Source organism: Eptesicus fuscus, chromosome 5 (assembly GCF_027574615.1).
Source record: "Eptesicus fuscus isolate TK198812 chromosome 5, DD_ASM_mEF_20220401, whole genome shotgun sequence".
In the NCBI taxonomy this organism is placed as follows: Eukaryota; Metazoa; Chordata; class Mammalia; order Chiroptera; family Vespertilionidae; genus Eptesicus; species Eptesicus fuscus.
This window is the reverse complement of record NC_072477.1, coordinates 93,735,384-93,749,512: the sequence shown is the minus strand read 5'-3', so window position 1 is coordinate 93,749,512 and position 14,129 is coordinate 93,735,384. Positions and strand designations below refer to the sequence as shown.

The following is a 14,129-nucleotide window of genomic DNA, read 5'->3' as shown; positions in this document are numbered from 1 at the left end:
TTCCAAGCTTTGGGTCTCAAGAGCCTTTTATGCACTTAAAAATTATTAAAAACCCAAGGTGGCCAGTGTTTCTATGTGGTGAGAATGTCAGCCCTCGCACCAAAGGGTCACAGGTTCAATTCCTCCTGGTCAAGGGCACATACGTGGATTGCAAGTTCAATCCCCAGCCCCAGTTGGGGTGTGTGTGAGAGACAACCAATCAATGTGTCTAAAATCTATGTTTCTCTCTCTTCTCCCCCACATCCCCAACCCTACTCTCTCTAAAAATCAATGGAAAAAATACCCTCGGGTAAGGATTAAGAACAACAACAAAAAATTATTCAGGACCTGAGAGAACTTCATTTATGTGGCTTATATTTATTGGCATTTACGGTTAGAAATTAAAACTGAGAAACTTTAAATTTACCAATTCACTTAAAAATACCAATAAACCTATTAGCTGTTAACAGTTTTTGGAAATAACTAAATTTAAAAAAAAAAAAAAAATGTTGCCCTGCCCAGTGTGGCTCAGTTGTTGGTTAGGCACCATCTTGCGTACCAAAAGGTCTCCAGTTCAATTCCCCATCAAAGCACATACCCAGGTGGTGGGCTCGATCGCTGGTCAGGGTTCGTTCAGGAGGCACCAGATGAATGTTTCTCTCTAACATCAATGTTTCTCTCTCTCCCTCTCCCTTCCTCTGTCTCTCAAGTCAATAAAAGACATATTTAAAAACAACTAAAATAAAAATAAAATAAAAATTTACGGACAGATGAGTGGCACTCTTTTAGAAGATAACAAGTCTGATATCTATTATGCATGCAATCTGTTGTGATGTGTTTAGCTGAACTATATGAAGAAAATCCAACTTTACACATATATATAGCTGGGAAAAGAGGTGAATTTTAATATCCTTTTCGGGATTTCTAAATAGTCTTTGATAAGTGGTAGGTTCCTAAGGGTTAGGAGAAATGTGGAATCTGAAATCTTATCAAATTTCCATGCTGTAGGATTAAAATCTACCTTGCACTGGGAGTGGATCTTTAACAACCAAGCAAGACTTGGTTAGCATTGTGCATTGATCACTCAGAACAATGGTTCACTGAGTTATGCTGGTCTTCCAAATACATACATGCTATTTTTAAATTACATTATTTAATATCACCACCATACCTATCAGAAAAATCTCATGGATAAAGTCTCCTCAGAAAACAACTGGGAAGCTGTCAAGTTTATGGTAGTGGACTTAAGTTTTCCAAAATTCTAATTTTTGTTGACAACTCGAATGTGTTCGTTGGCAATAAATACTTTTAGTTGTTTTACTTGAAGTGTAAGATTCATCTTGTTCATGTTAGAAAATTGTCAGCTATTCTGAGTTTTGTTTTTTTTTAACCCTTACTGAAGGATATTTTCCCATTGATTTTTAGAGAGAGGGAAAGACAGAGAGGAATATCAATGTGATAGAAACACATCGACTGGTTGCCTCCTACATGTGCCCCAACCAGGGCACCAGCCGGGAAGGAACCTGCAACCCAGGTACATGCCCTTGAATAGAATCGAACTTGTACCTTTCAGTCCTCAGGCCAACGCTCTATCCACTGAGCCAAACTGGTTAGGGCCATTCTGAGTATTTTAACAAAATAGATTGGGAAATTAAACTAAGAAAAGCTTATAAATTGATGGACTACAATCCACTTTGAATTAGATGATTACATTACTTATCATTGGATAACTTACGAGTTATATTGTTTTCTTGATATCAATAAAATTTTACTGATCTACCCATTCTGTTTTAGTCTGTTTCAAATAACATATCCAATTCTAAACATCATTAACTATAGGCAATGAGTGACTTTGACATCTATTCCAATCCTTTCAGAAATTTTTGGAGTGGAATACAAGATTATTTTAATGGTCATCGTGATTACAAACAGAATCTTATCATAATCTTTAAAAAAAAACAAGAGAAAAAAAAGAAAGTGTCGGCTAAACACCCAAGATGGAAAAAATAATCACAGTTCTTCCATCAGTTCTTTCAAGTAAAAATGGTATTCTATGAAAAAAAAAAAATTAGTTCAGCTTGCAACTCAAACATAAGTTGTTTTTCCCAGACAACTTTAAGAAAGCAGAAGTGCTTTACCTGTCCTCCCATTTTGTCAGATTAGAAGGACAGGTACTCAAAAGTTGAAATGAAATAAAAGCACTAATTTGTATGGATTCATCAAGGAGATTCTTAAGTGAAAGTGACATTTTTTTAAAAATTCAAATGCATGGCAGCAAAGACTACAAGGGCTACGAGTACAGCTTACTACCACTTCATTTTGATTTGTGTAAAAATGTCAGCGGCTTTATCCATAATCATTTTTGTAAATATTGAAAACAGTGAAAAAGGAAAAAAAAACAAAAACCTTAATATTAGTATGAAAAGAGTTTTGACCTTATAGACCCCCATTAAGTGCCTAGGAAGACAGCAGTACTCTACAGAGCTTTTAAAAGTTTCTGTTCTACTTTCCAAACTGTGGGGTCCCTATGTGATGAGGTGTCAAGCAAACAGGATTTTAGGGACAGTTCCACTTCCAAACTGAACATCTACAGATTGGCTCCAAATTTATGTGTTTATTTTGGATACCAATATAAGATCCCATTTGAGCCCTGACTGGTTTGGCTCAGTGGATAGAGCGTCGGCCTGAGGACTGAATGGTCCCAGGTTCAATTCCGGTCAAGGGCATGTACCTTGGTTGTAGGCACATCCTCAGTAGGGAGTGCGCAGGAGGCAGCTGAATCGATGTTTCTCTCTCATCGATGTTTCTGACTCTTTATCCCCCTCCCTCTCCCTTCCTTTCTGTAAAAAATCAATACAATATATTTTAAAAAAAAGAAAAAAAGATCCCATTTGAAGAAATGGTTCATTCTATAGCTAAAATAGTCCAAAAACTGCAGAGATTATTAATTAGAGTTATCCTACATGGTGTATGTGCTTCAGTAAAGTTATACTGAGACAATCATACCTTGTCTATCAGATCTCGGTTCACACAGTTGGGCAATTGCTGTAGAAAAGCATCTACTATGAGCTTCAGATGAGATCCAGTGCTGGTTTCTTCATCCTCTTGTTCTAGGTTTAAAAAATACAGAAGCAATATAAGAATAAAAATATGCAATTATTAGTTATTTGGGAAATAGATAATCTAGAGCACTTTTCTTACCAATGAAAAAAATGAAGCATTTTTTTGAGATTTGGCCCTAGAAAGTTTGAGTATCTCTAGAATCACAACCCCAAGTCACTACATCCTTTCATATATCAACAATAAACTGACAAACTTTTGCATTAGACACAAAGTATTAATCATAAATTGCATGTAGTTTTATGGTAAATCTGTTACTTTTATCTACCAAGCATCCCTTCCTGCGAGTCTTCAATTAACAGCACTCTCATTGCTGCCTTTTGAAGAAAGTCCATGGGATTCTGATGGGGAAAGGTGCTGCCAGATCACAGGACACCTCCATTTCCCCTGGGTCACCAGCTAAGTCCTTCCATGACACTTATACAGACAGTGGAGAAAATCTCTTTCCCTTTATGTCACTAGCTGGTATGATCTGAGCATGAGGCACCCACCCTCTATTCATGACACCGGGAAAGAAAATCTGCAGCAGTAAACAATGAAGCCAATAGAGAGAAAAGTAATATAACAGAAGATAACCTTCTAAATAAAGAATCCTAAATAATAAAACAATTTTTTATTATTATTGAATATAAAACATTACTCAATTATAAATACAGATAAAATGATCACAGATGAACTGATCTACTAGTTGTCTTTTATCTCTCAACTATTTTATTTAATTTATTTTATTTTTTTGGTGCCCTGGCTGGGAATCAAACCAGCAACATTTCAGTGCATGAGATGACACCCAACCCACTGATCCACACCGGCCAGGGCTATCTCTCAACCATTTTGAATAACTCTCAGATACATTTATATTAAGACTAGGGGCCTGGTGCATGAAATTCATGCACTGGAGGGGGGGGGGTCCCTCAGCCCGGCCTGCGCCCACTCACCGTCTGGGAGCCCTTAGGGGATGTCTAACTGATGGCTTAAGCCCACTCCCTGCAGGGAGCTGGCCTAAGCTAGCAGTCAGACATCCTTAGTGCTGCTGTGGAGGCAGGAGAGGCTCCCACCACCGCTGCTGCACTTGCCAGCCATGAGCAGCTTCTGACTGAGCAGCACTCCCCCTGTGGGAGCGCACTGACCACCAGGAGGCAGCTCCTGTGTTGAGCATCTGCCCCCTAGTGGTGAGTGAGTGTCATAGCAAACAATCATTTCACGGTTCGGTCGATTTGCATATTAGCCTTTTATTATATAGGATTGTAAAGATTATATTATAGAATTAAAATAAATTCAGAATAATGCTAGGAAGTAGAGAAGCATAAGAAACATCTATTAAGATAGAATTTAAATGATCATTAAAGCTTACAGTCATACAAACTGGAACATACAATGTTTCAGATCTAAGTCAAATTCTGAAGCAATGATAGTTTGGAAACAAAAGGAAAACAGGAAATAATGAGTAAAGATCCACATTCTTAGGCTAGAGCTTTGGGTAGAAAAACTAATTTAAAATTTCGGCAAAATAATGCTTACCTTGCTCATCAAGAAGTTTCTTTGTCAGATCTTCAGCTTCATCTGCACCCTCTAACTCCAAAGTGTCATCATTAATTTCTAGATTCTCCAACTCAAGTTCTAAATCATCAGGATTTGATACCTCCTTATTATCTTTAGGTTCTTTTGCCTCTGCTTAAAGACAAAGAATCACAGTCTCTGAATTAAAAGTCATATTGAAATTCTGCTTCAAAAAAAGATAAAAATTCACAAAATTTCCATTATTTGTCTTAGAATCTACATATATACCTGGCAACATTTGAGTATAAATTTAATATATTCATATTTTATAAGACACATATGCTCACTAAGAAGCAAGACCATAACTTCTAAATGGATGGATGGAGACATACACGTATGAGGATTTGTGGTAAAGATGAGGGGGAAATAAAGTTGATTAGATAAAGTAAACTCAGGTTAAGGAGGGTCTCAAACTCTAAGATGAGTTCAGACTTTTTCTTTTATGCAGTATAACCTTTGCTGGGTCATGAGAATAACATTTAAATGTGATGTAATATGAAAATTAACTTACCAACAATATACAAGATAATATTGAAAGACAGAAAAAAATAGTATATAGAGAGACCAATTAGGAAAATATCCTTATAATTTAGATGTCAGGAGTTAGGGGAAATAAAAAAATTGCAACAAAACAAAATGTCCAGAAATTATTAAAAAACTAAATGAATAGCGAGGATAACAAAAAGAAACTGAACCTAATCAACAAGATTGGCATAATGTTGACAATTACTGCTCAGTTTACTACATTAGACTTACTTTGAAATTTTCATAAATAAAAAAACAAAAAATCCTGTGTTCAAGAATTTATGCTTAAGAGTGATGAAGTTACAGTATAAATGAAATTGTTACATTTCTCAGCCTCATCTTCTCTTACAGTCTTCCAATCACATAATTTCTGCACTGAAAGCAGAAATGTTTTACTGATACTTAATACCATATCATATTTGAGAGAATCAAAACTCTAGTATAGACTGGTTTTGCTGCTTCTAAATGGAGACAGACTAATATCTTCTCATTCACTCTTCCTTTCATTCAACTAAAATTTAAAATCCTACTACATGCTTAGTGTCCTTAGCACCAAGACAAAAACCCTGCCCATATGGCGCATATACTCATTCTCTAGTGTTCCCTGATGTCTGATTATCAAAAACCAACATTTGCTGACTAGCCACTATGTATTCAGAACGATACTAAACTATTCAACATTCAGAAAAAGCTTAAAATCTGACCTTTGTTCTCAAAAAATGCACAGTCTATCTGAGGAAATTAAACCAATATGCACTTGAGAGTCAAGTGGGGTATAGTGAGGAGAGGATTGCAAGCAGAAAGTAGAACAATGCATAAGGCCATGAAGCAAGAAGACTGGCTGTTACACAGACTTTTTGAAAAGGAGAAAAAAGAGCAATGCATTAGCAGATACAGTTGGAGAGGAAGACTTTTTTTTTAAATATGTTTTTATTAATTTAAGAGGGGGAGGGAGAGGGAGAGAGATAAAAACATCAATGGTGAGAATCATTGATTGGCTTCCTCTTACACAGCCCTTACTGGGGATCAGTTTGATATGCCCTGACCCCGAATCAAACTGTAACCTCCTGGTTCACAGGTCGATGCTCAACCAATGTGCCACACCGTCCGGGCAAGAGGAAGACTCTAACCAAACTATGCAGGGTCCTCGAGACAATGTTAAGTTTACATTATACTCCAAATAAATGTAAAGTCATTAAAAAGTATTAGGTAGAAGAGTAAAAATCATGTTTTAGAATGCATAGAGGGAGCAAGAGCAAACACAGGGCAGCCAGGTAGGAGGATAAGAAATGATGGTAGCTTAGACTAGAATAGTAGCAGTAAATATAAAGTACATCTGAGGTACATTTAAGAGATTAAATTAGCCCTAGCCGATTTTGCTCAGTGGATAGAGCGTCAACCTGCAGACTGAAGGGTCCCAGGTTCGATTCCAGTCAAGGGCACATGCCCAGGTTGCGGGCTTGAATCCCAATGTGGGGCTTGCAGGAGGTAGCCGATCAATGATTCTCTCATCATTGATGTTTCTGTCTCTTTCTCCCCCTCTCCCTTCCTCTCTGAAATCAATAAAAATATATATCTTTTAAAAAGAGATTAAATTAGTAGACTTGATTATTAAACTGACTATTCCCTCTTCTTCCACTGGATCCTAAGAAACACTGGAATTTAACAGATATATGAAAGTGGAAGCCCAAGTTAAATACAAAGAAAAATCAGGAGGGTTTAGTATCACAGAAGCCATAGGGAAGAAATTATCCAAAAAGAAAGCAGTAAACTTGAATGGCTTGAGATCAAATGACACAAAGACTGGGAATTGCCCTAGAGATACAGCATCATAAAAATAATTGGTAACTTTGGGTAGAGGTGGTGTTTAAGTCAGATTGGAATGAATTGGAGAACGAGGAAGTAAGAAAGTGAAGACTCCATGTATAGCCAATTCTTTCAAGAGGACTCAAAGAGCTCTAAGAAGAGTAGAGGCCCAGGGGGTTTCAAAGTATTCACTATTTGATTTTATCTGTTTTGTTTTGTTTTTAAAAGATGAGAAAATGTTTGTATACTAAGGTCGGGATCCAGTAGAGACAGAGAGAGAAAGTGAGAAAAATTGATACTAAAGACATAGAAAAGGGATAATGGATTACACAGGGTTCAGGAGAAAGAGAGAGACAAGACTCAAAGAAAGAAAATGGACTGGCCTTTGATAGATGTAAAAGTTCACCATATCACCCAAGGAAGAAACATTATTTAAGTAACTAGAGGACCGATGCACAAAATTTGTGCAAGAATAGGTCTTCCTTTCCCTGGCTGCTGGAACCAGCTTCCCTCCGGCACCCAGGACCCAGGCTTCCCTCCAGATTCCAGCAGGCACCCGGAACCCGGACTTCCTTCCAGCCGCCAGCAGGCACCCGGGACCCACGCTTCTCTCTCAGCCCTGACTTTGTCCGGAAGGTCGTCCGGTCTAATTAGCATGTTATATTTTTATTATTATAGATAAGGCAGGTGGATTTATAAATATCAGCAGAGAACTGTCTGATAGTTCCTACCTTCTCTACGATGTAGTGTATCATGCATAATCTTTTGCTAAGGAAGGAAACAGAAAACTAGAGAAAGAATAAAAATGTGTTATGCAGCATGAAAGAGTGAGTTGAAGACAGATATGCTGTCAAGTTTCCATGCAGTGTTGAGAACCTGGTTGAGATTGGTGATCACAAATTTATCAAGTTATCAACCTATCTAATTTATAATCTTTAAAAGATCTCAACAATTTGGATACAGAAACCAATATGGTCGATGACTAAGTTTATCCAGGGTTGACATGAATCAAGGAAACAGAAAAATATACAAGAGAGAGATACTAAAGATGTACAATATTAATCTAGGAAAGAAGGGCCCACCCCCAAATCTCATCAAAATCCAAGTCAAGCTTCAAAGTCTGTCACAAAGGTCCATCTATTTCTTCTATAAGGTTTTATCTGACCTCCATGTGAAATGACTCCACTGTCTTGTCACAGTACTTTGTACTTTTTTTTACAGCCCTATTCCTATCTGCTTCAAATTATAATTCTTTGAGTCCCAACAATCTATATATATAAAAGCCTAAATATACAAAGTGTCCCCTTGGGAGTTCAACCGACCGGGAGTTCAATCACTCACTATGACATGCACTGACCACCAGGGGGCAGCACAGAATAAAGGAAGGCCGCAGCCGCTAGGGACCCTATCATGCACGAATTTCGTGCACTGGGCCTCTAGTGTGAATATAAGTATAGAGATACTATGCTCATATTTGTCTCTACTGTGGTACTCAGTACCTGGTCTCACAAGAGAGACTGAGTCCCTGAACTCACTTCCTGAAAGAGAAATAAATATTAGAACCCTTCAAGTCAAACTTGCATGATAGGGAAAAACCCAGACATAGCAGAAATCATACTTTTTCAAACTCTTAAAACTGGAAGAAATATCGAGGTGACTAATATTGTAGGAGCTAGTCCTTACAGTAGGTAGGGGGAGGCTTCAACAGTATATATGTGGAAATATCTTTTTTTAAATTTTAACTGACAAACTACATAACAGTTATCTAAAATGAGTATTTTATAAAATATTCTATTCCTTTTACTTTTTTAAATACTTGAAATATTTCAATACTACTCTTCATAAAGTATAAAGTAATTACCTTAAGATAAAACTATCTTTGAGATCAATCAAGAGGTTTTAATATTTCAAAGTACCACAAGGGCCTCTTGTAAGGTTCTCTCACTGTAAGACCCCACTATCTTTTTCAAAAAAACGCCTAATTTTAGGATTCAATGTATTTTAACTTAAGATTGTGAAGAAGAATGTTATAAAAGAAATTGTTTTACTGTTCTTCTAATTAGCAATCCTAACAAGCACCAAAGGACAAAACTAATCCTTTTTTTAAAAATTTAAGTTAAAAACCTTTGTGTTTTGGTAATGATATGCTGATATGGGACAGTGGAGGATGTTGTGCCTGTATGGGGTGGGGGAAAATGAGAACTCTGCACTTTCCATTTAATTTTTCTGTGAAGCAAAAACTGCTCTAAAAAGTTAAGTATACATTAAAATAAAAACCACTTTTCTGTATCAAAGAATATTATCAAGAAAGTAAAGCCGAAACCGGTTTGGCTCAGTGGATAGAGCGTCGGCCTGCGGACTCAAGGGTCCCAGGTTCAATTCCGGTCAAGGGCATGTACCTTGGTTGCGGGCACAACCCCAGCAGGGGGTGTGCAGGAGGCAGCTGGTCGATGTTTCTCTCTCATCGATGTTTCTAACTCGCTATCCTTCTCCCTTCCTCTATGTAAAAAACCAATAAAATATATTTTTTTTAAAAAAAAGAAAGTAAAAGGACAATCTTTACAATGGGAAAAAATATTTGCAAGCTATGTATCTGATTAGGGTTTGGTATTCAGAATATATAAAAAAATTCTTACACTAAAAAGGCACGCCAATTAAAAAACAGGCAAATAGACATTTCTACAAAGAAGATATGCAAATGGCCAACACACATATGAAAAGATGTCCAACATCACTAATCATCAGAATAATGTAAGCAAAACTACAATGAAGCCGAAACCGGTTTGGCTCAGTGGATAGAGCTTCAGTCTGCGGACTGAAAGGTCCCAGGTTCGATTCCGGTCAAGGGCATGTACATTGGTTGCGGGCACATCCCCGGTAGGGGGTGTGCAGGAGGCAGCTGGTCGATGTTTCTCTCTCATCGATGTTTCTAGCTCTCTGTCCCTCTCCCTTCCTCTCTGTAAAAAATCAATAAAATATATTAAAAAAAAAAACCTACAATGAAGTACCACTTCACACTCATAAGAATGGCTATAATCAAAAAGAAAACTGGACAATAGCAAATGTTGGTGAAGATATGGAGAAACTTGAACCCTTGTATGTTGCTATAAAAATGTAAAATAGTCATTGTGGAAAAGTTTGGCAGTTCCTCAAGAAAGTTAAACACAGATTACCATATGACACCACCATTCAATACCTAGGTATATAGTGAACAAACTGAAAACAGTGACTCAAACAAGAATGTATACACAGCAGCACTATTCACAATAGCCAAACTATGGAAACAGTGCAAAAAATCCACCAATGGATGAATGGATATATTGTGGTATACACACACAATGGAATATAATTCAGCCATAAAAAGAAATGGAGTACTTGTAAAGGCACAATGTGGATATACCCCCCAAAACATGATATTAAATAAAAATAGACATAAGCGGACACACATTGTGCGATTCCAAGTTATAAGTTATATAAAATATTCAAAATAGATAAATTCATAGACACAAAAGGCAAATTGGTAGATATCAGCGGTTGGAGGAAGCGAGGAATGGGAAGAAACTGCTTAACCTTTTGCACTCGGATGTCGAGTGTGACGGTTATTGAATGTATCAATAATTTGAAATATAAAAAAATCCAAATAAATAAGTTTGTATGAAAAGAAACTCCAGTTTTTTTTATTCTACTGCTGCGCTTTGTAAAATCTGGGTTATTTAAAAAATTAAATCCCAAGTAGAATAAAGGAATCGAGAAAAAAGCAAGCGAGTGCAAAGGGTTAATGGGTACTGGAATGATGAAATGTTTTGGACGTATCTATATATATAAAATCCTAAGCAGCCAGAACGACAGGTCGCTATGAGGCGCACTGCGCGGGGCAGGGCTGGCCAGCCAACTTCCTGTGGTCCCTCCCCCCGGCTGGCCCCAGCCCTGATCAGCCCCTCAGCCAGACCTCACCCATACAAGAATTCATGCACCAGGCCTCTAATCTAATCTAATAATAGACAAATATGCAAATTGACTGCACCTTCGCTACACCTAAGCCACGCCCACAAGCCAAGCCACGCCCACCAACCAATCAGGACGAGTATGCAAATTACCCCAACAAAGATGGCGGCTAATTTGCATATCAAGACAGCGTCCAAAGAAGCCAAGAGCTGCAGAAGGGAGTAAAGCTTCGAAGAAGCAAGCAAGCCGGGGGGGAGGAGAAGGGCGGGGCGGAGGCGGGGCCGGGGGCGAAGGGAAACGCGGGTGGGCTGGAGAAGGCGGGGCGGGTGACAAGGGCAGGGCGGAGGCGGGGTAGAGTGCAGCAGGAAATCCTATTGCAGGATTTTTCCTGCAACGGGAAAGCTAGTGTATTATAATATTTATACATCAAAAGCAAAGTATAGTACTTCCTAATTTTAGTATAAAACACAAAAATTGCTAATCTTAAAATAATTTGAAAAGCAGTATAACACAGCAATTAAGAGCACAAGTCGCCCAACCGGTGTGGTTCAATGGTTGAGCATCGACCTATGAATCAGGAGGTCAAGGTTCAATTACTGGTCCGGGCACTTGCCCAGGTTGCAGGTAAAATCCCCAATGGGGAGCGTGCAGGAGGCAGCCGATCAATAATTCTCTCTCATCACTGATGTTTCTCTCTCTCTCCCCCACTCCCTTCCTCTCTGAAATCAATAAAAAGATAGACATTTTTTTAAAAGAGTACAAGTCACCGTAGCTGGTTTGGCTCAATGGATAGAGCGTTGGCCTGCGGACTGAAGGGTCCTGGGTTCAATTCCAGTCAAGGGCACATGCCTGGGTTGCAGGCTCAATCCCCAGTAGGAGGTGTGCAGGAGGCAGCCAATCAATGATTCTCTTTCATCAATGATGTTTCTCTCTCTCTCTTTGTCTCCCTTCCTCTCTGAAATTAATAAAAATATATTAAAAAAAGAAGAAAAAAAAAGAGCACAAGTCACTGACAGTCTACTAGCTGTGTTAAGTTATTTAACCCTGGGTAGTTCTGTAACCTCTTTGTGCCACAGTTTCATTACCTAAAAAATAGGGATAACAGTAGGTGCCTCAGAGTTATTATGAGGATTAAATAAATTCTTATGTATATTATAAAGTGCTAAAATGATATTTGGCACAAAGTTATTATTAAATAAAAATTATTAGTTATTATTTTTTAAATGGGTTCCCTAATAAAAGCAACAGAATATGAAATTACTTTTAAAAAAGTTATCTGCTCTCTCTCCAAATCTATCACCATGCCCTTCCATCTCTTCTTCATTTCTATGGTTTCACAGAATTCCCTTTAGAAAACATGGTACGACTGGCATTCAGGACCTTCCACCATGCTGATAATCTCAAAACTTCTAATTTTTCTAAAGTAGCTCTTCCTCACAAAGAGAGATATCTAGCCTAGAAAGAGCATTCCACTAAAACAGCACTAAAGAGCTAACACTGTCCCTAACAATCCAACTAGGGGAAATTTAGATCTTATCAAGAACTCACATGAATTCACTGTATTATAAATAAACATATTCAAATTATTTCACATTAAATTGTTTTGACACTATTGAAAGCATATCAAACTCTATTCCATATTTTATTCTGTCATGCCTTTAATCTAATGAGTCAAGGTTCATATTATAAAACTAGTAACTAGCCCTAGCCAGTTTGGCTCCAGTGGATAGAGCATCGGTCTGCAGACTGAAGGATCCTGGGTTCAATTCTGGTCAAGGGCACGTGCCTGGGTTGGGGGCTCGATCCCCAGTAGGGAGTGTTCAGGAGACAGCCGATCAATGACTCTCATCATTGATATTTCTCTCTCTCTCTCCCTCTTCCTTCCTCTCTGAAATCAATAAAAATATTTTTAAAAAGAAAAAGTAGTAACTAAAAAGTATTTTTTTACGAATACTATTTTGAAACTAATTTTTATAGCACGTAATGTAAAAATTCGTCCTCTAGAATTTACCTTTAGAATCATCTTTGTTGGACTCTTTATTCTGACAACTTTTTTCATTATCTTTAAACAAGATGGCTGGAACAAAAGCTTTTAAATCAATGAGGTTCTCATAGAAATTCCGAGCATCTTCATCTTCCCATATACCACCTTCCAAGTCATATTCTCCAGGTTTACCAGGTGTAAATATATCAATTCCAGGCCCATGCTCTACAAAAAAATAAATCACAGAGAATTAAAACTATTTCAGGTTAAGCATGCTAAAACGTCACAAAATATTTTACATTTTCAATTTTCTAACTAATGAATCTTGAGTGTTCAACTAACAGAAACTTCTTCAATCAATAAGCACTCTGGACTATTCACATAACCATCTTTAACATCAAATTACAAATTGTTTTAGATAAAGCTCTAAACAAGGACAGATTAGAGGACAGCATAGGATAAAGATGATTTTCTCTTCAATATTTTAAGCAATTAATATGAGAGTAAGTAGCCACTTGATATATTAAGCCTACCTTCATGAAACTTAAAACCAAGATAAAAAATATATAACCCTAGACATTTCTAAAACATCCAGCTTCAAGTCTCCCCTTCTCCATTAAGCCTTTATGACTCCCAATCCTCTTATATCATAACTAGAGGCCCAGTGCACGAAATTCGTGCAGGGGGGTGGGGGGTGTCCCTCAGCCCAGCCTACACCCTCTCCAATCTGAGACCCCTTAGGGGATGTCCGACCGCCCGTTTAGGCCCGATCCCACTGGGCGGTCGGACATCCCTCTCACAATCCAGACTGCTGGCTCCCAACTGCTCTCCCCTGCAGGCCTGGTCCCTCCCAACTGCCCTCCCCTGCAGGCCTGGGTACCCCCCAACTGTCCTCCCCTGCAGGCCTTGTCACACACCCCCCAACTGCCCTCCCATGCAGGCCTGGTCCCCCCCACAACTGCCCTCGCCTGTAGGCCTGGACCCCCCCAACTGCCCTCACCTGCAGGCCTGGTCCCCCCCAACTGCCCTCCCCTGCTGGCCTGGTCCCCCTCAACTGCCTTTCCCTGCAGGCCTGGGTACCCCGTAACTGTCCTCCCCTGCAGGCCTTGTCACCCCTCCCCCAACTGCCCTCCCCTGCAGGCCTGGGTACCCCCCAACTGCCCTCCCATGCAGGCCTGGTCCCCCTACCCCCAACTGCCCTCACCTGCAGGCC

General features: G+C 38.7%; 1 protein-coding gene across 8 annotated transcripts in view; it reads right to left on the bottom strand.

Annotated features, from left to right (window-relative positions):
* The window catches only part of UPF2 (UPF2 regulator of nonsense mediated mRNA decay), a 122,580-nt gene that overhangs the window by 82,056 nt on the left and 26,395 nt on the right, over nucleotides 1-14,129 (bottom strand). For 4 of the 8 annotated variants that reach the window (XM_054716578.1, XM_054716579.1, XM_054716573.1 and 1 more), the window contains exons 5-8: nucleotides 12,944-13,141; nucleotides 4,944-4,964; nucleotides 4,618-4,767; nucleotides 2,986-3,089 (exon numbers count right to left, since the gene is read on the bottom strand). In XM_054716578.1, coding sequence (XP_054572553.1) covers nucleotides 2,986-3,089; nucleotides 4,618-4,767; nucleotides 4,944-4,964; nucleotides 12,944-13,141 — 473 coding nt within the window. Of the gene's footprint in view, nucleotides 1-2,985; nucleotides 3,090-4,617; nucleotides 4,771-4,943; nucleotides 4,965-12,943; nucleotides 13,142-14,129 lie in introns of all 8 variants that reach the window. The other 4 variants (XM_054716574.1, XM_054716576.1, XM_054716575.1 and 1 more) reach the window with 2 other exon arrangements.